The sequence below is a fragment of the Rhineura floridana genome, chromosome 7, assembly GCF_030035675.1.
Source record: "Rhineura floridana isolate rRhiFlo1 chromosome 7, rRhiFlo1.hap2, whole genome shotgun sequence".
In the NCBI taxonomy this organism is placed as follows: domain Eukaryota; kingdom Metazoa; phylum Chordata; class Lepidosauria; order Squamata; family Rhineuridae; genus Rhineura; species Rhineura floridana.
This window is the reverse complement of record NC_084486.1, coordinates 118,983,400-119,007,900: the sequence shown is the minus strand read 5'-3', so window position 1 is coordinate 119,007,900 and position 24,501 is coordinate 118,983,400. Positions and strand designations below refer to the sequence as shown.

Genomic DNA, 24,501 nt, shown 5'->3' with positions numbered 1-24,501 from the left:
GAGGGAGAGCTAACTGGCAATTCCTGATACGATATAGCGAAAAACAAACAAAAAGAGTTTGCCAAGCCTGTTTTTTTTAAAAAAAATATTCTGAGCTTATGCAGTTTTGCACCATCATGACTATATGGAATAAAATGGGTTTTGCGTTTGCTGCCATGATTACTTGGGATTACGCACCATTTTGTTGTAGAAAAAGATAATATATATTTAAAGTAAAAATAATAAAGTGAGCATCTATAGTCATGTAAATGCACAGCTGCCGCAATGCTAACTATAAAAAACTATTTAAAAAAATTAAAAGAAAACAAATAAGAAGAATGCTGTGGTTATGTCAGCCCTGGCGGGCCCTGGCATGCCCTGGCTGGCCCAGATTCTGATGCTAGGCCTATTTGCCAGTGCACCCATCACCTGCTGCTCTCTAGGTAGTTGCTGGGGGAGGGATCTGAGTTGTAGGATTCTAGACTTTAGCCCTGAGGTCTAGCCCTAGCTATACCACTGCCAATAATGTCTAAATGGTCACAGGTTCCCCTTCCCTGGTCTATTGATTTTCCAGTGTGGTTCGTTTACAGTCTGTTTTCTATCTGGCTTTGCAGTTTATGTGAAGTAAGCCAAAAAGAACAAGAAAAGGCTCTTGCAACATCCCTGGTGGATATTCTGTGGACAGCAGGAGATGGTCAGAAAGCTACTGTTTGTCTTGTCACCAATGACACTTATTTTACTCCAAGTATAGATTACAAAGAGGATCACTTTACCGAAAGAGTAAGTAAGAGAAGCTATCTTAAAAAAAAAACACCCACAGATTTGCAAGAGGGGAGGATGTCTGGTTTGAATGTAAGAGCTAAGAAATAGAAAAATCTCAGAAGCAGGAGTACTGTTGTATGTTGTGCTACAAAGAATAAACACCTAAAGATCTAATTCACAGCCAGAGACTTGCTGTTTACTGGAAAAAAACAAAGACAACAAACACTGTGGGAATCGAGGTGCTGTAATTCTTTCTTTTATTAGACACCATAAAAAGAAAGAAAAGACTCTGACCACAGAGAAAATACGTTAAATTTAGCACCGTTTATTGAGCTACCTTGTATGTGTACTTAAATATCTTGAGGCCTGGCCAGCTGTTTCACTGAAAGTACATCAATAAAGGAATAATTGGCATGAGTTATGGGAGAGCACATATTATTCTCTGTGCTGCACATGTCATGTAGTAATCAAAATGGGCTGTCAGTAACCCATTCATCTCTATGTGGAATCTCCTTGACTAGAATTTCCAGATTCAAAGCCAGGGAACATTCATAAACCTTTCAAAATTTCCCAGTGATGTACAGGGTACAGCAGCCTGTTGCCTACACCCTCTGTCATGGGATCTGCACTAGCACTGACTGACCAGGAAAGAGATCTTGAGGTCATTATTGAGCATTCATCCTGATTTGATTGCACAAAGCCTGCATGAAAGTTAGATTACACCCGGTCTTTAATAAGCATTTGTTCTGAATTTTTGAGAGATTATACAACAATGGGCATTCATCCTGATTTGCTTTTGGGGTGTTTATACGTCTTGCCATTAATAATTTGTTTATTCTGCACTTTTCAATGCATTTCCCTGTCACTTTCCTAACTGCAAAAAGTCAAATTCTTTTTTAAAGTGCATTTGTTGCTAAGACTCTTTGAGAGGAATGGTGGGATATAACTTTTAACTTTTAAGTGCCTGCTGAAAACCTTATTGTTCCACCAGGCTTATGCAGGCAATTAAGAAGTTTTTTCCCCCACAACAGTTGCTTTTGTTTTATTGCATTTTTAATGTTTTTGTTCTATGGTGGTGGTTGTTTTAAACATGTTGTAAACCGCTTTGATGTTTTTATCAAAATAAATAAAATAATATAAATTTTATTTATTTATTTATATAAATTTTATAAATAAAATAATAATGTTAATGAATAATTAAAAAGTAGGACAACAGAGTGCTTTAATCTACTTTAATTGTGCAAATCTAAATCTCCCAGAATATGCTGGAATCCCTCCTGCAAAACACTGACAGTCTGGAGGCACCCCCAGTGTGTGGCAGCTGTGGAAAAGGCAAATTAGGAAAGGAATAAAAAATAAAACTGTCAGCATTGTAAGAACATAAGAACATAAGAAGAGCCTGCTGGATCAGGCCAGTGGCCCATCTAGTCCAGCATCCTGTTCTCACAGTGGCCAACCAGGTGCCTGGGGGAAGCCCGCAAGCAGGACCCGAGTGCAAGAACACTCTCCCCTCTTGAGGCTTCCGGCAACTGGTTTTCAGAAGCATGCTGCCTCTGACTAGGGTGGCAGAGCACAGCCATCATGGCTAGTAGCCATTGATAGCCCTGTCCTCCATGAATTTGTCTAATCTTCTTTTAAAGCCGTCCAAGCTGGTGGCCATTACTGCATCTTGTGGGAGCAAATTCCATAGTTTAACTATGCGCTGAGTAAAGAAGTACTTCCTTTTGTCTGTCCTGAATCTTCCAACATTCAGCTTCTTTGAATGTCCACGAGTTCTAGTATTATGAGAGAGGGAGAAGAACTTTTCTCTATCCACTTTCTCAATGCCATGCATAATTTTATACACTTCTATCATGTCTCCTCTGACCCGCCTTTTCTCTAAACTAAAAAGCCCCAAATGCTGCAACCTTTCCTCGTAAGGGAGTCGCTCCATCCCCTTGATCATTCTGGTTGCCCTCTTCTGAACCTTTTCCAACTCTAGAATATCCTTTTTGAGATGAGGCGACCAGAACTGTACACAGTATTCCAAATGCGGCCGCACCATAGATTTATACAATGGCATTATGATATCGGCTGTTTTATTTTCAATACCTTTCCTAATTATTGCTAGCATGGAATTTGCCTTTTTCACAGCTGCCGCACACTGGGTCGACATTTTCATCGTGCTGCCCACTACAACCCCGAGGTCTCTCTCCTGGTCGGTCACCGCCAGTTCAGACCCCATGAGCGTATATGTGAAATTAAGATCGTTTGCTCCAATATGCATAATTTTACACTTGTTTATATTGAATTGCATTTGCCATTTTTCCACCCATTCACTCAGTTTGGAGAGGTCTTTTTGGAGCTCTTCGCAATCCCTTTTTGTTTTAACAACCCTGAACAATTTAGTGTCGTCAGCAAACTTGGCCACTTCACTGCTCCCTCCTAATTCTAGGTCATTAATGAACAAGTTGAAAAGTACAGGTCCCAATACCGATCCTTGAGGGACTCCACTTTCTACAGCCCTCCATTGGGAGAACTGTCCGTTGATTCCTACTCTCTGCTTTCTGCTTCTTAACCAATTTCTTATCCACAAGAGGACCTCTCCTGTTATTCCATGACTGCTAAGCTTCCTCAGAAGCCTTTGGTGAGGTACCTTGTCAAACGCTTTTTGAAAGTCTAAGTACACTATGTCCACTGGATCACCTCTATCTATATGCTTGTTGACACTCTCAAAGAATTCTAATAGGTTACTGAGACAGGACTTTCCCTTGCAGAAGCCATGCTGGCTGTGTTTCAGCAAGGCTTGTTCTTCTATGTGCTTAGTTAATCTAGCTTTAATAATACTTTCTACCAGTTTGCCAGGGACAGAAGTTAAGCTAACTGGCCTGTAATTTCCGGGATCCCCTCTGGATCCCTTTTTGAAGATTGGCGTTACATTTGCCACTTTCCAGTCCTCAGGCACAGAGGAGGACCCAAGGGACAAGTTACATATTTTAGTTAGCAGATCAGCAATTTCACATTTGAGTTCTTTGAGAACTCTCGGGTGGATGCCATCCGGGCCCGGTGATTTGTCAGTTTTTATATTGTCCATTAAGCTTAGAACTTCCTCTCTCGTTACCACTATTTGTCTCAGCTCCTCAGAATCCCTTCCTGCAAATGTTAGTTCAGGTTCAGGGATCTGCCCTATATCTTCCACTGTGAAGACAGATGCAAAGAATTCATTTAGCTTCTCTGCAATCTCCTTATCGTTCTTTAGTACACCTTTGACTCCCTTATCATCCAAGGGTCCAATTGTCTCCCTAGATGGTCTCCTGCTTTGAATGTATTTATAGAATTTTTTGTTGTTGGTTTTTATGTTCTTAGCAATGTGCTCCTCAAATTCTTTTTTAGCATCCCTTATTGTCTTCTTGCATTTCTTTTGCCAGAGTTTGTGTTCCTTTTTATTTTCTTCATTCAGACAATATTTCCATTTTCTGAAGGAAGACTTTTTGCCTCTAAGAGCTTCCTTGACTTTGCTCGTTAACCATGCTGGCATCTTCTTGGCCCTGGCGGTATCTTTTCTGATCTGCGGTATGCACTCCAGTTGAGCTTCTAATATAGTGTTTTTAAACAACTTCCAAGCATTTTCGAGTGATGTGACCCTCTGGACTTTGTTTTTCAGCTTTCTTTTTACCAATCCCCTCATTTTTGTGAAGTTTCCTCTTTTGAAGTCAAATGTGACCGTGTTGGATTTTCTTGGCAATTGGCCAGTTACATGTATGTTTAATTTAATAGCACTGTGGTCACTGCTCCCAATCGGTTCAACAACACTTACATCTCGCACCAGGTCCCGGTCCCCACTGAGGATTAAGTCCAGGGTTGCCGTCCCCCTGGTCGGTTCCATGACCAACTGATCTAGGGAATAGTCATTTAGAATATCTAGAAACTTTGCTTCTTTGTCATGACTGGAACACATATGCAGCCAGTCTATGTCCGGGTAGTTGAAGTCACCCATTACTACCACCTTTCCTAGTTTGGATGCTTCCTCAATTTCATATCTCATCTCAAGGTCTCCCTGAGCATTTTGATCAGGGGGACGATAGATCATTCCCAGTATTAAGTCCCTCCTGGGGCACGGTATCACCACCCACAACGATTCTGTGGAGGAGTCTGCCTCTTTTGGGGTTTCCAGCTTGCTGGATTCAATGCCTTCTTTCACGTATAGAGCGACTCCGCCACCAATACGTCCTTCCCTGTCCTTCCGATATAGTTTATATCCAGGGATAACCGTATCCCACTGGTTTTCTCCATTCCACCAGGTCTCCGTTATGCTCACTATATCAATGCTCTCCTCTAAGACCAAACACTCCAGTTCTCCCATCTTGGTTCGGAGGCTCCTAGCATTAGCGTACAGGCACTTGTAAGCAGTGTCTCTCTTCAAGTGTCTTTGGCACTTGTGGTTAGGCCTGTGGTAATTTTGCTCTTCTGAATTTATATCCTGTGCCCCTGCTCTCACAATGCCTACTTCTAGGCCTACCCCTTTTAAAATTTCATCATTTCTTTGGTTTTTATCCCAGGGGGGAGGTTTATTCCGAACCGGACCTTTCTCAGCTCCTGTCGGGTTTCCCCCCTCAGTCAGTTTAAAAGCTGCTCTGCTACCTTTTTAATTTTAAGTGCCAGCAGTCTGGTTCCATTCTGGTTCAAGTGGAGCCCGTCCCTTTTGTACAGACCCGGCTTGTCCCAAAATGTTCCCCAGTGCCTAACAAATCCAAACCCTTCCACCCGACACCATCGTCTCATCCACGCATTAAGACTGCGAAGCTGGGCCTGTCTGGCTGGTCCTGCACGTGGAACTGGTAGCATTTCAGAGAAAGCCACCTTGGAGGTCCTGGCTTTCAGCATCCTACCTAGCAACCTAAATTTTGCTTCCGGGACCTCACGGCTGCATTTCCCCATGTCGTTGGTGCCAACGTGCACCACGACCACTGACTCCTTCCCAGCACTGTCTACCAAACTATCTAAACGATGGGCGATATCCGCAACCTTCGCACCAGGTAGGCAAAACACCTTGCGGTCTACACGCCCATCACACACCCCACTGTCTATGTTCCTAATGATCGAATCACCCACTACAAGGATCCCTCCACCCCCTGGAGATATATCCTCGGCACGAGAAGATAGCTGCTCATCCCCCAAGGAATGGGTCTCTTCTAAGGGATCGTTTCCCTCTTCCTCAGCTGGATGCTGTCCTTCCCCGAGACCATCATTCTCCATGATAGCAGGAGAGCTATCATCGTTGGAGTGGGACACAGCTATAACGTCCCTGAAGGCCTCCTCCACACACCTCTCTGCCTCTCTCAGCTTTTCCAGGTCCGCCACCTTGGCCTCAAGGAAATGAAGTTGTTCCCGGAGAGCCAGGAGCTCATTGCACTGAGAGCACACCCACGACTTCTGTCCAACAGGCAGATAGTCGTACATGCTGCAGGCGGTGCAAAACACTGGAAAGCCCCCACACCCCTGCTGGCTTCTTACCTGCATAGTTTTGTTTAAGGTTTATTACGTCAATGGGTTGGAGACTGTGGTTTAGTTGAGGTCAGGGAACAGATGGGCAGAGTGGGGGGCCCTGGCCTCCTCGCTCTGCTGCCTAACTCGCTCTGCTGCCTAACTCGCTCTGCTGCCTAACTCGCTCTGCTGCCTAACTCGCTCTGCTGCCTAACTCGCTCTGCTGCCTAACTCGCTCTGCTGCCTAACTCGCTCTGCTGCCTAACTCGCTCTGCTGCCTAACTCGCTCTGCTGCCTAACTCGCCTTGACGCTTTGTCAGCTGGGGCTCCCTCTAGCTCGTGGAGCAGGCTCCCTCGCTAGGGTGCTCTGACTTTATATGTGTGGCTGGTTCCTCCCAGCTACTGCTGCCAGCCAATGATGTGTTACTTGAGGCTGATGGCTATCAGCTGGGGCTTAACTCTTTAGTATTCTCTCAAGCTTCCTTCCTTTGAAGGCAGGAAGGCAGGCTTCCTTCCTTCCTGAGCGAGGGGCGGGGCTGTTTAAGCTTTTGGCTGCTTTTAACCTAAGCAAGGGGCTGCGCCTTCCAGGCAAGTCTTTTTTGTTTGTTGTTTTCCCACCTAGAACAGCCTGACCTTTCTTTAACCTAGGGAAACAGAGCTTGTGGTTGTGTTTCAGGAAGGCTGAAGCTGCCCTTTTTAGCAAGGACTGAGCTGACTCTCTCCCTGTATGTATCGGTGGAGTTTCCTTTTCCCCCTTCTCTCCGACTGGAATTTAGCCTTGTTTACAGTCCCCTGAAGCTTTCCTGCTAGGGTGGTGTTGAAAACTAGCTTTCTATAGGCTTCCTTCTCCTAGGATCTGTCTCCTAAGATATAGGTTCTTTCAGGATTTGGCTCCTAGCTCAGGGTGACCTTGGGCTGCCCTTATTACTTATTGCTCTGAGCTGTTTTACTTCAATTAAATAATGGACTAAATGGGAGCTACTTACCCTCTTTTTGCTCTGCTGCTTAACTCGCCTTGACACTTTGTCAGCTGGGGCCTTGACGCTTCATCAGCTGGGGCTCCCTCTAGCTCGTGTAATGCCTTTATAGAAATCTAAGGCCCCTCCACACTAGTAGTGGATTAGTTCTGCTTTATTATGCAGCCACAAGAGTGGCTGTATACTATAGTCAGCATGAATTTTTTGCATTCCGTAATGTTAAATTGAAAATACCACCATGCCATTCTGATCCTCCCCATAAGCTCATTTCAAAACAAAACCTTGTAGATATCACGACACAGTGAGACACGGTGAGACCAGAGTTCAATTTCGGAGCCCCCCTCGTAATTCTCGTCTCCGCTTTTATTTTACCTCCGCTTGGAGGCGTGGATTATTTTCTCTCCATAAACAGCCTATGACCTTTAACTATTGTATAACATCACGTACATACATAGTACAACAGCATTATCTACGTGGCAATATGCAGGCAGTTATTTAACCACTACAGATGTCAGTATCGTTTACAGCCATAAAGTTAACCACATCCTGTTTTTCCACTGGTCAGATCGCAATGTCTTGAGAGATAGTGTACTGAGAACAGCAGCGTGGTTTGCCAACGTATGCTGTTCATTCAGTCCACCCCACATCTCCCCCTTTTTTATTTTTTAGCAAAAAGTAATTACTACGTAATGGTCGCGGAGCAACAGGTGTACACGTCTGGAAAAGGTATTGTAAAAAACAGCATAAGCCTATACTTAAAATGAGTAAAAGAATAGCATATCTAAGAATCTGACTTAGCCATCCAGTGGGCAGCCAACTCCAAAGCCACTGCCACCAAGTTGTAGGGGCGTCCTGCAAAATGTTATTAGCTAGATCCTTCAAGTTTTTTACCTGTGTTCTGATTTCAAAACTGTTGTCAGTTAAATTAAAACAGCACATATTCTTTATAGTTTCGCACCCCAACTGATGTTGTAATAGCAGGTAATCTATAGCTGCACGATTATCCAAGATAGCTTGTCTTAATATACCCTGCTCTTCATTTAACAAAGCAATGGCTCGAGAGGTGGCATTTATCATCTTAACATAATTACAGGCTAATTTATGTAATTGATTGCTGTTACTTACTGCCAATGCAGGAAGTCCAACAAGGGAGATGGCTAGTGATACACTTTCTGCTTTATTAAGCAATTCCACCTTGTCATTACAATCAGCCGGCATGGCAACAGCTTCTCTTTTCCTACGTTGGGCTAGCAACTCCCTTTTATGAAGGAAAATGGGAACCAGTCGACTCAGGCAACAGATGGTATCAGAAATATTAGCGGGAACATAATTAAAAGTGGTTTCTCCACATGTCCAAAACCATCCACCTGGTAAAGGAATGTGTCCGTACATACTGGATATGTTAATGTGCTGTGTACAATTCCATGTGGGTCTCCCAACCTTTAGACATCCCTTCTGCACCTTATGTCGACTACAATTAACCATCCGAGCACACGTATTATTAATGGAATTTGCAACATGTGATGTAAATAATTGAAAAGCATTAACAGGCAGCTGGAAGGTTGGAGTTCCCCAATTCGAAACAGTATGATATTTAATCTCTGAAGTATTCATGAACCGCCCAAGTCCTGTAATGTTCCCAATATCCCCAGGTGCTTTGCATACGGGTATTAAACATGTTCCCAACATACCCATTTCCTGTACATGTTCAGTCATGCAAAAGTCACTCACATTTGTCATTCTTGCTAACTGAACCCAGATATTGTGTTGAAACCGCATCCCCAACTCCTGCCCCAACCTGTCAGCCCCGGCGCTTCCTAAAATCCAACAAATGCAAAGTACAAAAATAGAATTTGTATTTAAAGACGCAATTAAAGCAAGAATGGTATTCTCAGTTGTCTTGTCCACCCCGGCTTGTTCCATTGCTTTTTCTGCTTGTGTTGCTAAGTTCTTTATTTGGCCCCAAGTCACGGGAGGTTGCGGAACATTCCGACCACGCTTCCTGGAAGACATCCCAGTATCCTGAAGTTGCAGAGAAAAATTAGGGATGGGATTCTTAAGATTATCGTGCCAGGACATCGTCTTTCCAGGGCCGGATACACCTAGCAGGTACCCACACAGGACCGTCAGGCGTAGACACAGCCGCGTAACCTCGACCCCACGTTATAAGCGGAACTGGGCCTTTCCACTCTGGATTTGGTAGTTGCCGAAACTGCACCCGCGGGGCAGGTAGAGACTCCGACTGCTGAAAATGCCGCTGCGCTCGAGTAGAAAAGGAAAAATGAGTATTGGGAGATTGAGACAAATTTAAATGATTAATGGTAAACAACACTTGTGCCAGCCACTCCTCTTTGGTGGCCAATCCCAGTGGTACTCCTCCTTTTTGTTTTTGTTTAAGCAAATGCTCTTTAAGGGTACGATTGGTACGTTCGACGACAGCTTGACCTGTAGAATTATAAGGAATACCAAACAAATGTGTAATGGACCACTTAGTGCAAAACTGTGCAAATTGCTGTGAAACATATGCAGGACCATTATCAGTTTTTATCGTCTGAGGTTGGCCCATGATGGCAATAGAACGAATGACATGATTAATAACATTCTTAGTTTTTTCCCCTTTCTGAGGAGTTACCCATATGTATCCGGAATATGTATCTACTGTAACATGCAAATACTTCCATGGGGAGAAAGTAGGAAAATGTGTAACATCCATTTGCCACAACTGGTTAACTATGAGACCTCGTGGGTTCACTCCTGGTTCTGGGGATAGAGTTAACTGTGTGCATTGGGGACATTGTTGAATAATGGCAGAGGCTTCCTGGGCAGTAAGATGGAATTGCTTCTGGAGTGCTTTAGCATTTTGATGATGAAGGGCATGACTTTCTATGGGTGTGCAAAGGAGGGCACGAAGAGCCTGATCAGCATGAAAAAGCAATCTTTCAGGTCTATAATAGCTAAGGAATAGTCATATGGAATTAAATTTGGATTGGGCGTCCCACATTGTAGCGGACCCATGGGCACAATTAATTTATTTATTTCTCGTAAATCATGTAAGAGCCTCCACTTTCCAGATTTCTTTTTAATCACAAACACTGGGGTGTTATAAGGGCTATTACTTTCTGCTATATGATCAGCTTCCAGTTGCTCCTTTACCAGTTGGTGCAGAGCTTCTAATTTTTCTTTGGGTAAGGGCCATTGTTCTACCCAAATGGGTATGTCTGTCTTCCATTGTAAAGGAAGAGCTGCCTTTTGTTGGCTAATCATTAATAACAATGGTGGTCTGGAATTGCTCCAGTAAATCCCTTCCCCACAGATTTACTGAAATGTCCAAAATACAAGGGCGAATGTGGGCTATACGATCACCATCAAGAGCAACAACTTGTATCCAATCCTTACTCCGTTTTGAATCCTGAGCTCCGCCCACTCCCCACACAGAAGGGGCCACTTCTACTGGCCAAGAGGATGGCCAGTTATGTTCAGCAATTACTGTGACATCTGCCCCAGAATCTATAATACCTTCAAAAATAACATTGTTTAAACAATACTTACGAACCGGTTTCTCCCTGGTCACTTCTGCCAGTACTGCAGCTACCTGTGGATGGAAAGGATTACCTGAAATACTCACACTCGGCGATTTCGTCCTTGTAGATCCGAATCCACCAGTACGTTTTTGGGAGGAAGTGTTCGATGTGAAAAGACGATATGGCAATAACAATAGTTGCGCAAAAGAATCTCCCTTCTTCAACTGAAGGGGAAGGTGACTCCAATACTGAATATAAATAATTCCCTGATAATCAGAATCAATAACACCAGGTACCACCATTATATTATTCTTGGAAGCAGAGGATCGCGGTAGTACAAGGCCTACGGTGCCTTCTGGTAAAGGGCCAGTGAGTGTGGTAGGCATTAAAAGAACTGCTCCAGGCAAAGGAACATCTTTTGACTCTGCATGTATTAAATCAATTCCAGCGCTTCCTTGAGTAGCAGGGGTGGGTACACTTCCTTGAGATTCGGGGCTGGAAGCCTGCCCCAAGTTCAGTTTCCCTCAATAGGACGGGAAGACACATTGGTATTGGTAGTGGGAGCTGAACGACACTGATTAGCCCAATGATAACCCTTTTTACATTTCAGACAGATTTTCTTTGGCCGGTTTGTAACAGTGCCCCCACCTTTAAATGCTCCTCCGCCAGGAGCCCGACATTCCCTTCTGAAATGACCAGGCTTTTGACAATTAAAACAATTGCCTGTAGGTTTGTTACCCTGTCTTAATGCCCCAGCTAACAATGTCATGGCATGAACATGTGTACCTACCTCTGCACAAGCTTGAATCATGTCTCCCAATTCATATTGCGGTCTATGAATAATGTTTTTCAAAATCTTTTTACAGTCTGTGTTAGAATTCTCGTAAGCTAATTTTAACAATAATTCCCCTTGTGCCTGAGGGTTATCAACCTGCCGTGTCAGAGCCTCTTTCAAACGGTCAACAAACTGAAAATAGGGCTCTGTTGCTTGCTGCCGTACATTCGTAAAAGAACGTAAGGGTTCTTTCCCAGCAGGCACCTTTTTAAATGCTTTCTGTATACACTCAGCAGTTCGATGAAATGCGGCTTCAGGCAATACCCCTTGTTGTGCTATGGTAGCAAAATTACCTGACCCATAAATTTGCTCGGGAATGATATTAGCATCCCCAGCTGCTATAGCAGCATGTCTAAATTCTTGGTCCCAAACTACATATTGCGAAGGAGTCAAAATCATCCTAAAGAGATCCTTCCAATCTTGAGGGATCATGTTATATCCAGTAGCTACTCCTTCCAACATCCCTTGTACATAATTAGCCGTAATCCCATATTCTCTTACTGCCTTATTTATTTCTCTAATAACAGAAAACGGAAGAGCTGTCCAAGTTGCTATGCGATTATTAGCATTATTAGGATCTGGCTGATATGTAACGGGAAAAGCTGAAATTGTACCCTCCCAGTCTCCCATTTCTTCCATAGATAATAATCCTGAGGCTGCAGCCTGAGCTATGGCTGCTTTAACCTTCCCAGTAACCTGTTCTTGTTGAACTGGAGGGCTATATGGAGGAGCATTTACAAATTTCTCAATATCCTTTTCAGGTGTAGGTAAAGAAAGTTGGGGATAAAGAGGAGTTTTCTGGTCAGAATTGGCAAACAGCGATGTCTCTTTTATCCCTAAATGACTAATGGCCTCAGCACACTTTTGCCATAATAAGAGATGGTGAATAGGTGCTCTTGGTTCTTCATGTAATTTTCTCCCTATCTTTATCCAATCTGACTGACGTAGTGATCCTTGCTCTGGATACCATGGACATTGACATTGAATTGTTTTTAACAATGATTCAATGTGAGAACGACTTATAAAAGCTGAGGTATCCTGTTTTAAAATTTTTTGTAGCTCTTGTGCATGAACCTTCTGCTGAGCTGACAATTCCCCCCCCATACTCACGAATGGGAGCTGTACGCTGAGGTGCACCGTTGGCTGATCCTGCCAGTGGGTACGAGGGTGTTTGTTCTGAATCACGTCGGGGTCACCAGATGTAGATATCACGACACAGTGAGACACGGTGAGACCAGAGTTCAATTTCGGAGCCCCCCTCGTAATTCTCGTCTCCGCTTTTATTTTACCTCCGCTTGGAGGCGTGGATTATTTTCTCTCCATAAACAGCCTATGACCTTTAACTATTGTATAACATCACGTACATACATAGTACAACAGCATTATCTACGTGGCAATATGCAGGCAGTTATTTAACCACTACAGATGTCAGTATCGTTTACAGCCATAAAGTTAACCACATCCTGTTTTTCCACTGGTCAGATCGCAATGTCTTGAGAGATAGTGTACTGAGAACAGCAGCGTGGTTTGCCAACGTATGCTGTTCATTCAGTCCACCCCACAAAACCTTACAAAACTTATAGTCCTATCCTCAGAAATGCTTGCTTAACAACCCTCTAAATTGGCAATACACAAAACAGCAGAGCTTGGAAAAGTTACTTTTTTGAACTACAACTTCCAACAACCCAATCCAGTGGTCATGCTGGCTGGGGCTGATGGGAGTTGTAGTTCAAAAAAGTAACTTTTCCAAGCTCTGCACAGTAAGAGAGAATCAGCCCATGGGTCCATCTAGCTCAGTAATTTCTACCTTGATTGGCAGTGGCTCTCAGTATTTCAGCCGGGACATTCCTAGTCCTAACTGGAGATGGCAGGGATTGAGCCTAGGTCCTTCTCCAAGCAAATCAGATGGTCTAGCACGGAGCTATTGCCCTTTAGGATAGGATGGCCACTTATATTTCCTTCTTTTTGATAAAACGTTTTACCAAAAAAGAGAACAAGAGAGAACACTGATTTGCATAAGTGAATTTTTATATACGTAGGTTAAAATTTAGAAATAATTACTATGATTTAAACAGAAATACAATACATCTCACTATAGTGGGGAAAACTGTGACCTGTGTGCCTGCTCAGTCTGCTCTCCAGCTGCTAGCTGTGGATAGGGCTCTGAGGTCTCCCTTTGTATGGTTCTTTATGTTTAAACTGGACTTCGACCGGATGCCCTTCAGATGATGCCTTCAAAGAGAGGACTGCCCTCTCACAGCCCTTCAAAGAGAAGGCTGTTCTCTGTAAAGTAGAACACAGGGCCAGCCTACTTTAGGATGAAGCCTCTGGCCTCATGCTTTCCCTTCTGGTGTCTTTTAACAGTCTAAATGTTTTAAAATTAAAAACAAGTAAATCTATATGAATGAATCTAAAAACATCTAACAGAAATACTAAAAGAACAAACTTAAAATGAATTTTAAAAATTGTATGGTTGTACATCGTTTTGATATTTATCATTCCAAAACATAACAAATATAGTACATTTTTTCATAAACCTACTTGGCTAATTTACCTGTGATCTCTTAAAATAAGTTAGTTTAATCATTGTCACGATTGACCATATCTTCTGGATCCATTCAAATAAAGATAGTGCATTCTTTCTTTTCCAGTTGTTTGCAATAATTATTTCTGTAGCTGTTAAGAAATTAACTACCACTTCTAAATCTTATTCTGAAATTATAACTTTCAAGAATCCCATAAGGAACAGTTTAAAGTTGAACCTAAGGCATCACTGTGACAGCTCTGAGTAACTGTTACAAGAGGAAGTGCAAGAGCAAATAGAGTTACAGTATGCATCAGAGCCACATTAGTACCTCTGAGCTCTGGTTTCATACATAGTGTGCATGTACTTATTGAACTCTTTGCATATTTATTTGTTTACATTTGTAAAGTTGTATGTTACACACCCTTCAAAGGCTTTATACAGTATGTATCTTCCTTTTCTGTTGAAACCCCCAACTTCTGTATAGCACAGCCTTGCATCTTCTCCAGCCTGCTGTTCTCCAGAAATTGTTGGACTCTCATCACCCTCTGGCAGCATGGTGAATGGCGTGGAGTGACAGGAGTTGTAAGCTAACAACATCTGGAGGACACCAGGTTAGGAAACGCTGCAGCAGCACATCAATAAATATCACAGCATCACATGTAGATACAATGCCCTGAATGCAGAGTGAGTGTGTGCATGTGTTTGCTATTACATAAAAGTACAAATAGTACATAATTGGGTTCTGAAAATAAAATAATTATAATAGTCTATAAGATAAATAAATGGGAAGAGCCATTTAATTAATTTATTAATTGATTGATTGATTAATGAATTAAGTTGTAGTGCCCAGAATTGATTGGCTCACTTTGAATCTAAAAGAAAAACCTATATAAGGAAACCAACTTTATCTCAAAACACACTTTCAGGACAAATGGTTATTGGCAGGATGTACATAGCTGCTTTTTCCATGTGATTTGATATTTAATTTAAAAAGCACAGCTATTTTCTTTTGGTCTGGCTGTGATTCCTACACACCTTTCTGAGCCAAGGCTCCTGGTATGCACTGATGTGCTCTTCAACAAGGGGGTATGCCATTTCATTTATTCATACATCACTCTAGCCCTTCTCTTGCCAAAGCAAGGGAGCTTTGTCCATTGTAGCTCCTTTACCTATAAGATATCACTAGATCTGAGCAATGTTCTGTGTTGTGTAATGACAGAATACATTCATAAAGAAATAACTTCCTCCATTTGCACATAACTATGGGACAAAGGAGTGTGGCTCAACATACATGAATGTAGTTCATACTGCTTGACTAACTCCTAATGTATTGAAATAGTTTACAGTGATGCATAACACTACAGGTAACTGACCCTGCCCTACTAGCTGAGTAGAGACCCTCTGCAGCTATTCTCGATTTTTGTAGCATTTTCAAATAATGGTGCAAATACAAAACACACAAGGCCTAACACCCTATATTTAACATTCTAAGCTGCTTTGAGGCGGGGGCTTAATTTACATGCCGATTGTTGAGATATAGCAAATGGGTCACTGGCAATAGGATTTTTTTATTTATAAGGGTAAATCTGAATTAAATGTGGGGGATTAGGGATGGGGGAATAATTTGATTTTGTTTAATGAGAAACTATATTATTTGCACTTCTTAAACTAATATGCAAACCAAAACACAATTATCCTTCAAAATTCACACTACTCTGAATTTTGCAATGCAGTTTTCCAACCAAACAATATTGTTCAATAAGTTTTGAACAATTTGTTCAAAAAATTATGTTAGAGGGGAATTGCATAAAAATGCATATATTAATGAAAATACCATACAAAATTTCTCTATTTTCATTTATTACATTTATATCCTGCCCTTCCTTCCAAAGTAGCCCAGGGAGGCATTGGGAAAATTGCTTGCAAAAATGTACAATAGTCAAAACTACATACAAAAATGTGTTTATTAGAAGAAATTTCAAGAGGATTTTTTTTAGATTGCAAATTGCTGCAGAAATGTGGAGAAGTTAATTTAAGATTAGAAAAAAGAGAAACTTAGAGAACCCAAATGGACAGATTTGGCCAACTCAGAGGGGATAAAGGCTGGCATTTTGATGCCAACAACATCATGTGGATGCTGTAAAAAAAAACCCTGCATGCACAAGGAGCACTAATCCCACAATAAAGACCCATCTAGAAGTACCTCTAAACAGTCTGGGTCCACAGTACCTGAAAGACCACCTGCCTAGGAGCTGAGGCCCTTCAGGTGCCTTCACCTGCTGAGATTAGGTAGGTGGTTATCAGAGAGAGGGTCTTTTCTGTATATCATGTATATTCAAGAGAACTTGTTTTAATTTGATTAGATCTGACTTTTACCCAGACTCCTGGAAAAACAAAAGTGTGTTCGTTTGCTTTTTTTCTCTTTCTGTCTGTTTGGAGTTGGGGGAGTATGATCTGGTCAAGTGAGGAGAGATGCAACCAGAAGAGGTGGTGCCCACAGTATTCTTCCTCAAATGTCCTCAAGTATTGGACCCAAAAAGCCACTATATCACATTGCTTATCAAACGCATCCTATGCCATAGGAACATAATGAGAACATTGTCCATTTTCTTATTCCTAGACGCCTGGTATAGCATATTCTCATGCTGTTCCATGTAGAGGGTTGGATGTCCTATTGAACATTGTAGGCAGTATCTTATGGGGCTGCAATGGGAGGGCAGGAACAGAACAGAAACGGGGCAGAGGAATTTTGCATTTTGCTAGCAAATTAGCTTAAACTCAATTCAGATTTCTGGCAAGCAGGCTGACAATGATGGGTAACACAAGGCATCAAACTACATTAGAAAACAATAACTTTTTCTTTGTGTTTTGGTCGGATAGGCTGCAAAAAGACCTTGACGTCACCACAACTCATCTGTTGCACTGCAGGCTTGGAAACTTCATCTGTAGACAAGTAGGTTTATGGAGGGAAGGGCAGTGGTGGCTCATAAAGTGGGGCAGAGGTAGTGGTGTCCTCCCAGCAACGGTGCTGTGCTTGTTGGGATTGGAGATGTATCAGAGACAGGCTGCGGTGAGGAGGTCAGGAAGCTCAGGGGTGCAGTGACCCTGCTAACTGCATGCACACCTGTGAGGCTGCTGCCACTGCTGACCCAGAGCTCCTGCAACCTTGTCATTGTGAAGATGCGACTGGTTCCATCTCACCTCATGAGCCACCACTGCTGGAGGAGGGTGTATTTTCTTCAATACTTTTTAAAGGACATTTAAAGGCTCCCAGTTTTTAATCAATAATGTTATTGACAAATATATATTTAAAGAATACACCCGTTTTCAGGAATTTGCAGTACCTGAGTGGGCTCAGTATCTCATGCATGCTCTGCCACCACAGTCGGAATACCAGTTGCTGGAAACCGCAGGGGAGGAGAGTGCTGTTGCGCTCAGGTCCTTCTGCAGGCTTCCCATAAGCATCTGGTTGGCCACTGTGAGAACAGGATGCTGGGCTAGATGGGCCATTTGCCTGATCCAGCAAGCTCTTCTTATGGTCTTATGTATAAGGCAAGGCCCTTTGCACACTCTGGCAAAGTAACAGGGGAAAGAAGAGAGAGCTGGAGTAACTAAAGTCTTTTCTCATGGTTGATTTTAATGCTTAATATAGATGTGTAAGTTTCTTAGTTGCAGAGCTTGGAAAAGTTACTTTTTTGAACTACAACTCCTATCAGCCCCAGCCAGCATGGCCACTGGATTGGGCTGATGGGAGTTGTAGTTCAAAAAAGTAACTTTTCCAACCTCTGGTTTGGAGCAAGAAGAGATAGCATATTTATTAGTACTTACATAGTAATTTAGTAAGAAAGCAATGTTGTACTTCTGATAAGCTCTTTAGTCATTTAGTCTTTAGTCATTTCTGTGAATCATGACTAAGAGAACCACAGCTAATTTGTAGCTTATTTGCTCTAGCATTGCTAATACCAGTTCTTAGAATATCTACTAGGGGTCTGCAGCAACCACAAGATTTGTCTTTTATCTATAGCATTAAGAAGGAGCCCAATCTGTTACAGATCCACTCTGTGTCACTCCAACTCTGTTGTTGGGGTCTAAATATGATCTGTTAAATCCAAAGCTCTCTTTTGCCCCTATTGAATGTAATAGGGAATCTAAAAATGGATATAACGTTTTAACAAAAGTGGATGAAATCAGTGGGCAAAGGATCCCTTCCAGGATTAAGCCTGCCAAATTTCAGGCAGATTCATCTAGTGGGGTGGGAGTTTACAGAGAACTTTTAACATTTTTCCCCAAAAAGGAAAAACAAAATCTTTTTAATTTTTCTCCCAGATTTGGGTGCAAATTGCAGGGGATGAACCCTGCCAAATTTCAGAAAGACAGGTGCTGCTGTTCTCCCACAAGGGGAGATATGACCATTTTGGGATGGGAAAACAGAAATCATGTTCCCTCCCTTAGTTTTTTGTGGGCAAACAGTATGAAAAGTGATTGTAATGAAAAATAATGGTTGGGAAAGAAGCAGACCGCCCCAGTAGTCTAACTCCACTGCTTACTCTCTGCCCTCACAGCCAAAACCTGTTGGAGAATGATGACTCATATGTTTAGTTGAACATTACTCCCCCAAATAACTGTGATGGGAGTGGCCTCAGAAAATAATTCCTTATGATTAAAATCTAGACCTGTCTTTCAAAATGAAAGATCCACCTCCCCCTACCTCTCCACTCCCTCCCCTCTGCTCACCACCTCCTCCCCTCTTGAATTCTTGGTATTTCCAAGTAAGCTTGGGCTTTGAACACACTAGCCACCAGATCAAAGCATTTCCATTAGCCACACCTGGAGGAGGAATGAGTTGATCTGCCTATCAGCTGTGAAATCTCTTTGAAGCTGAATTTAAAAACAACAACAACACTCAAGCAGCTCCCACCAAGTTTTACAGTAAAAAGGGGCAGGGTTTGACTAGTGTTGCGTGCCCCCATTTTCAGAAGAGAGAAGTGGAGATGTACTGGAACTGGCAGAACAGTGAGTATGTTTCTACTCTTGGTTTCGTTTCTCAGAAAAGTGGGGGGAAAGGCTGTGCATTTAACTTTTTGGGAAAACCAAGATAACAGAACTACTCAGAAGGTTGGGCCCTCCCAGATCCATCTCAACATGCTGTGTTAACGGTGCAATCCGACTTGAGAACATGAGAGTCTGCCCCGAATCACCCCAATTTGCCACATTATTCAGGGTACAGACAAAGCCAATGTTCAATCATAATAGCTGCTTTACTGATGTATGCCAAGTGTTTCCAACTTGCTAATCACATGTGCCAGTGTATGTGCCAGCACTGCCATCATAACATGATATTAATAGCTAACTGGCATACCTGTTGGTACACTCCAACTATAGACTGTAACTGGCACATCAAACCTTAAGACAGAGCCACTAAAGATTTTGTTAAAACATAACATACAAACACATGTGTATGGCCCACAAGAAGCATGAAAGGGAAGATCTGACTTTCTCCCAATATTTTCTGACTTTCAAACAGCCACAGAGATCTGCAATTTTGACTGGAACAGTGGTCAAAGGAGAAGAAGCAGAGCTTGGAAAAGTTACTTTTTTAAACTACAACTCCCATCAGCCCCAGCCAGCATGGCCACTGGAGTGAGCTGGTAGGAGTTGTAGTCCAAAAAAGTAACTTTTCCAAGCTTTGAAGAAGCATTAACATTCTCTATTCATTCTGTTTTTGATTTACATTGCCCCCCTGCCCTGCAGCTGCTATTTGATCAGCAGAGCAGGAAAATGCAAGTACCTGTACAATATTTGTCCTTTTTGTCCACTGCAGATCTCATAGCAGCTTCATAGTCAATTTTAAATTGGAGAAACAGAGCAAACTGGGAATGATTAAACACACACACACTGTAGTGTCCATTCATTGACAGATACAGTATTGCTGAACGTTGATGAACAGCCAGCAGAGGTAATTATTGAGATCAGCTTAGGACTGGACACCTGAAAGTGTGATTTGGGGTTTTCTCCCCTTTAGGCAATTCTGAACATCATCTTAACAGGCAGAGCAAGCCCACATGTGTTTAATGGGTTCCAGAAAGTTGACAATGAGGGCAGCGTGCTAAAGCAGCTGCATGGAGTCTTGTCTCGCAGTGAGGTAGGCTATTTGCACTGGAGCAAGGAAGAAGTGGAACATCGCAGCCTCCCACAGGTATGGTAAACATGCAAATCCCTGAATTTCTCTTGAGAGTGCCTTTTGGATTCAGGACTGTACTTGAGCTACAGGACCAAAGTACACATAATATTAATCATGTATTTAAAGTTGCATGTTTCACCTGACCAGTTTTATTTTGGAGAAAAAGTAGCCATGGGGCACCAATCCAGAGCATGCTCTTGATCTGGATTAGAGTCCCATACCACTTTTCTGCTGAAAATTGTCCCCTGCCTGGCTGCTTTTTGCCCCAAGAAATGTTGTTTATTGGTCTTGCCCACTGTGAATAGATGAGTAAAATCTGGGACTGGAAGTAAGAGAAACAGGACACAAGAGGGGTAGTACTAGGGGTGTGCATGCCCCCCCTATCTGATTCAGAGCCTGATCCGGTGCTTCAGAGTGGCCCCAATCTGACCTGGGACCAACCCAACCTGGTCCTTGAACCAAAATGGGGGTCCTTGCACAGTGTTTAATTAGCGTTTAAAACACTAATTAAAGATGCACTCTGGACAGGAGGAAAAGGAGATGCACCCAGACAGCCTGGTGTCCAACACATCTGAAAGACCCTAGGTTGGGGTGGCTGGTCTAGAAAGTTGCTAAGCAATTTCTCTGCTCACTAACAAACTCGATAAACTTTCACTCTCAGACAAGCTCTATACATTCTCAATCCCTCCCACCCTAGTAATGACTTCTCAAAAATATGCTCGGTCATACGTAGTTTATTTGTCCAGCATAGCCAATAGTAGAAAGCTGGCTGTACCAAATGGAAAGCCAGCCTGCCTATATTATTTTTAAAGTTGTACCCATCCATTGTATAGACACATGATGGGGACCATTGTGAGTGTGAAGCCTCAAAGCCTGTGCACTGCAGGAACTGGATATGCTACATGAGAACATCCACTCCCAAAACGGTAGCTCTTTCCTGACAGCTTTTAGTACCATCATTGCGTGAGGTCAGATTGGCCTTGGCAAGAAACGGGTCTTTGGAGGAGTTGCCCCAGGGTTGTAGAACAGCCAGTCCAAGGAAGTGAATCAGAGCACAACCTTTGTGGCCTTACAGCTACCAAACTACAGTTGGACTACAACTCCCATCAGCCCCAGCTAGAATGGCCATTGAGAGATTATAGAAGTTATGGTCAGCAATATCTGGAGGGTCACAGATTCCCCACCCCTGCCTTAACACCCCAAGACCCATCTTTTCAGGAAGATTTGTGGGAGCTAATTGGGATCTCTGTTGGAGATTTTATATAGACAGAAATCTTAGAGAGAGCAAGGGGAAGAGATGCATGTGCCTTTGCTATGTACCAGAACTAGGGCAAACTTCAGTATGGAGATGACTACGAAGCAAGGCTAGTTAGTACATAGGGATGTTATTCATTGTCTTAAAGACAACTCATGTGGAATCTCTTGTTCAGTCCAAAATGCAATAATTAATGGCTAATCTGGAGATTGATGACATCTTACAGCCACATGTGATAATACCAATTGTTTTAAATTATCAGCTAGGTCAGACTCTTATTTTTATGCAAATGGAAATATGCTTTTTTAAAGGTGCATTTGTTTTTGTTTTTTAAAGCCTTACTTCACCATGAGTGTGTATAATCAATATTCTTTCTACTCAAGGTTGGAAGTATGCTGAAGACTCCTAAATTGCCTATATGGTTGTGCAACATCAATAGAACATACAGTGTTCTTTTCAGCACTAACAGGTTGCTCTTGTCTGACTGGAAAATGGAACACCTCTTTGATTTGTATTTTTATAATGGGCAGCCCTCACAGAAGACAACAGTGCATCTAACAGTAGGTAGGCACTTACATTTACTGGAGAGAACTTTTTAAAATGAATTCCCTCAACATTTTTTTCAGTGTTGTATCTCCATCAATGCCTTTTTCACAAATGATGCTTGCATCCAGTTTTGGTGCATTTTCCCATCTCCATTAATCATTTTATAAAAAAGCTATGCTGACTTGAGTGCACCTTCTGATTTTTAAATTGGCTCTCTTTTGCATCTTGTTCTGCATTACCAGTGATACTCAGAAGTGCCAAATTCTAGACTAAAAGGTGTTTTCAGTAAGTAGCCCTTATGAAAACACCAGACAAGTCACAGTAACAGTAAAAAAAAAAAAAAAAAACTGACTGAGAGCAGATTTGAAAGAAGACTCCAGCAATTAGGAGAGGAAAACATTTCCAAAGAGAAGTACAGTCCCTAGAGAGATTTCTGAAAGCATTGTCAGTTGGAGATAAAATACCCCAATCATTTTAGGCCATATAATCCATTAAGAACCCAATTCTTTTTCTTTATTTTTTTTACTAAGCACTCAGTGACCAATGAATATCAAGAAAGTGCTCTCTTATGCAAAATAAGGGACATGCTGAAGAATTATGCATAGATTTTCTAAAAAGAATCATATAGTCTGAAGGCTCATGAAGCGACCACCTTGCTGAAGCTAAGCAGGTCTAGGGCTGATCAGTCCCTTGATGGCTGACCTGGGAACCATATGTATGCCACCTTGGGTTCCGTGATGGAAGAAAGGCAGGATATAGATGTAACAGTAGCAGATGACATGGTGGGCTAGAGATGCTGCCCTGACTTCCCAGAAGGTGATTTGCAGCTGCATACTGCGATGGAGAGGGAAGGTGGTGGTGGTGAGGTTAGTATAGTGCAAATGCACCAGTGCATGGGTTCTTAACCTGTGGTCCATGGACCCACAGGAGGTCCTTGGATGGGCTTCAAGGGGTCCATGAACTGGGCGCAAAAAAAATCTGTTTCCAATGCAATAAAATTTATTTATTTATTTATGGGGGTCCATATCTTTCATCAGATTCTCAAAGGAGCCTGTGACTCAAAAATGTGTAAGAACCGCTGCACTAGCAGGATTGACTCCACTGGTATGTTCACACGACATTGACCTCACCACCACTTGACCCCTTCCTGGTAAACAGCAGCAAGTCACCTGCCAGGAGGTCAGCTAAGCACCTCCACCCCAAAAAGGCGGGTCAGAGGAGACATGATAGAAGTGTATAAAATTATGCATGGCATTGAGAAAGTGGATAGAGAAAAGTTCTTCTCACTCTCTCATAATACTAGAACTCGTGGACTTTCAAAGAAGCTGAATGTTGGAAGATTCAGGACAGACAAAAGGAAGTACTTCTTTACTCAGCGCATAGTCAAACTATGGAATTTGCTCCCACAAGATGCAGTAATGGCCACCAGCTTGGATGGCTTTAAAAGAAGGTTAGACATATTCATGGAGGACAGGGCTATCAATGGCTACTGGCCATGATGGCTGTGCTGTGCCACCCTAGTCAGAGGCAGCATGCTTCTGAAAACCAGTTGCCGGAAGCCTCAGGAGGGGAGAGTGTTCTTGCACTCGGGTCCTGCTTGCGGGCTTCCCCCAGTCACCTGGTTGGCCACTGTGAGAACAAGATGCTGGACTAGATGGGCCACTGGCCTGATCCAGCAGGCTCTTCTTATGTTCTTATATGCCACCCCTACTGCTTAAGGAGATGTAGCTATAATCTCCACATGAAACTGATGAAATGGGGTTCAACTTCCCATGTTCCCAAATTGTGAGTCGTTCAGGAGACAACACTATTTGGTGTAATCTCCTTTGGATGAGAGAGTTTTGGAGTAGAGACTTGCGGGCATCTCTGTAATACTTGACTTACTTACCAAGATACAAGCAAACCATCAGTGAAGAAAAAGAATGTCTGACTAGGAGTAAGGAGACTTCCCCACTCAGCCTTGAACCCCACTCAACCACTCTCTCTCAGCTCAGCCTATATTGCAGGGTTGCAGCCAAGATAAAAGGGGGAGGATAACCATGTACGCTACCTTGTGTGCTGTGGATAAAGGGTTGGAAATAAATATAATTCATAAATAAGAAAAATACAAGGCAAGTTACAGCTAACTCTAGCTTGAAACGTTCATCTCTTTGCTCTACTTCTGGGTCAAACTAGCTGTGATCAGAAATGCTTAGCTGAATTTCCATCTCTTTAAATATTGTTTTCAAAATGACAGGTCCAGATCCAGATTGGTACTGTGGCATAGGGAAAGTAGGGTGTAAACCTTTCCTTCTGCATAATTTTACCCATAAAAATCCCCTCCGCAAAGCCATTTGTCCCAGAAGAGAAGCTGCAAATTGCCCTTATTGGTGGTGGTGAGGGAATGTTTTTCACCCATTGTGCAATAGAAATAAAGACATAGAAACATATGGGGCCCAAGTGGCATCCATGACAC

The 24,501-nt window shown here is 42.5% G+C and overlaps 1 protein-coding gene across 1 annotated transcript in view; it reads left to right on the top strand.

The window, feature by feature from the left end:
• The window catches only part of MINDY4B (MINDY family member 4B), a 41,942-nt gene that overhangs the window by 15,944 nt on the left and 1,497 nt on the right, over nucleotides 1-24,501 (top strand). The window contains exons 6-8 of the mRNA XM_061637035.1: nucleotides 594-759; nucleotides 20,087-20,260; nucleotides 21,884-22,064. Of these exons, the coding sequence (XP_061493019.1) occupies nucleotides 594-759; nucleotides 20,087-20,260; nucleotides 21,884-22,064 (521 nt within the window). The remainder of the gene's footprint in view (nucleotides 1-593; nucleotides 760-20,086; nucleotides 20,261-21,883; nucleotides 22,065-24,501) is intronic.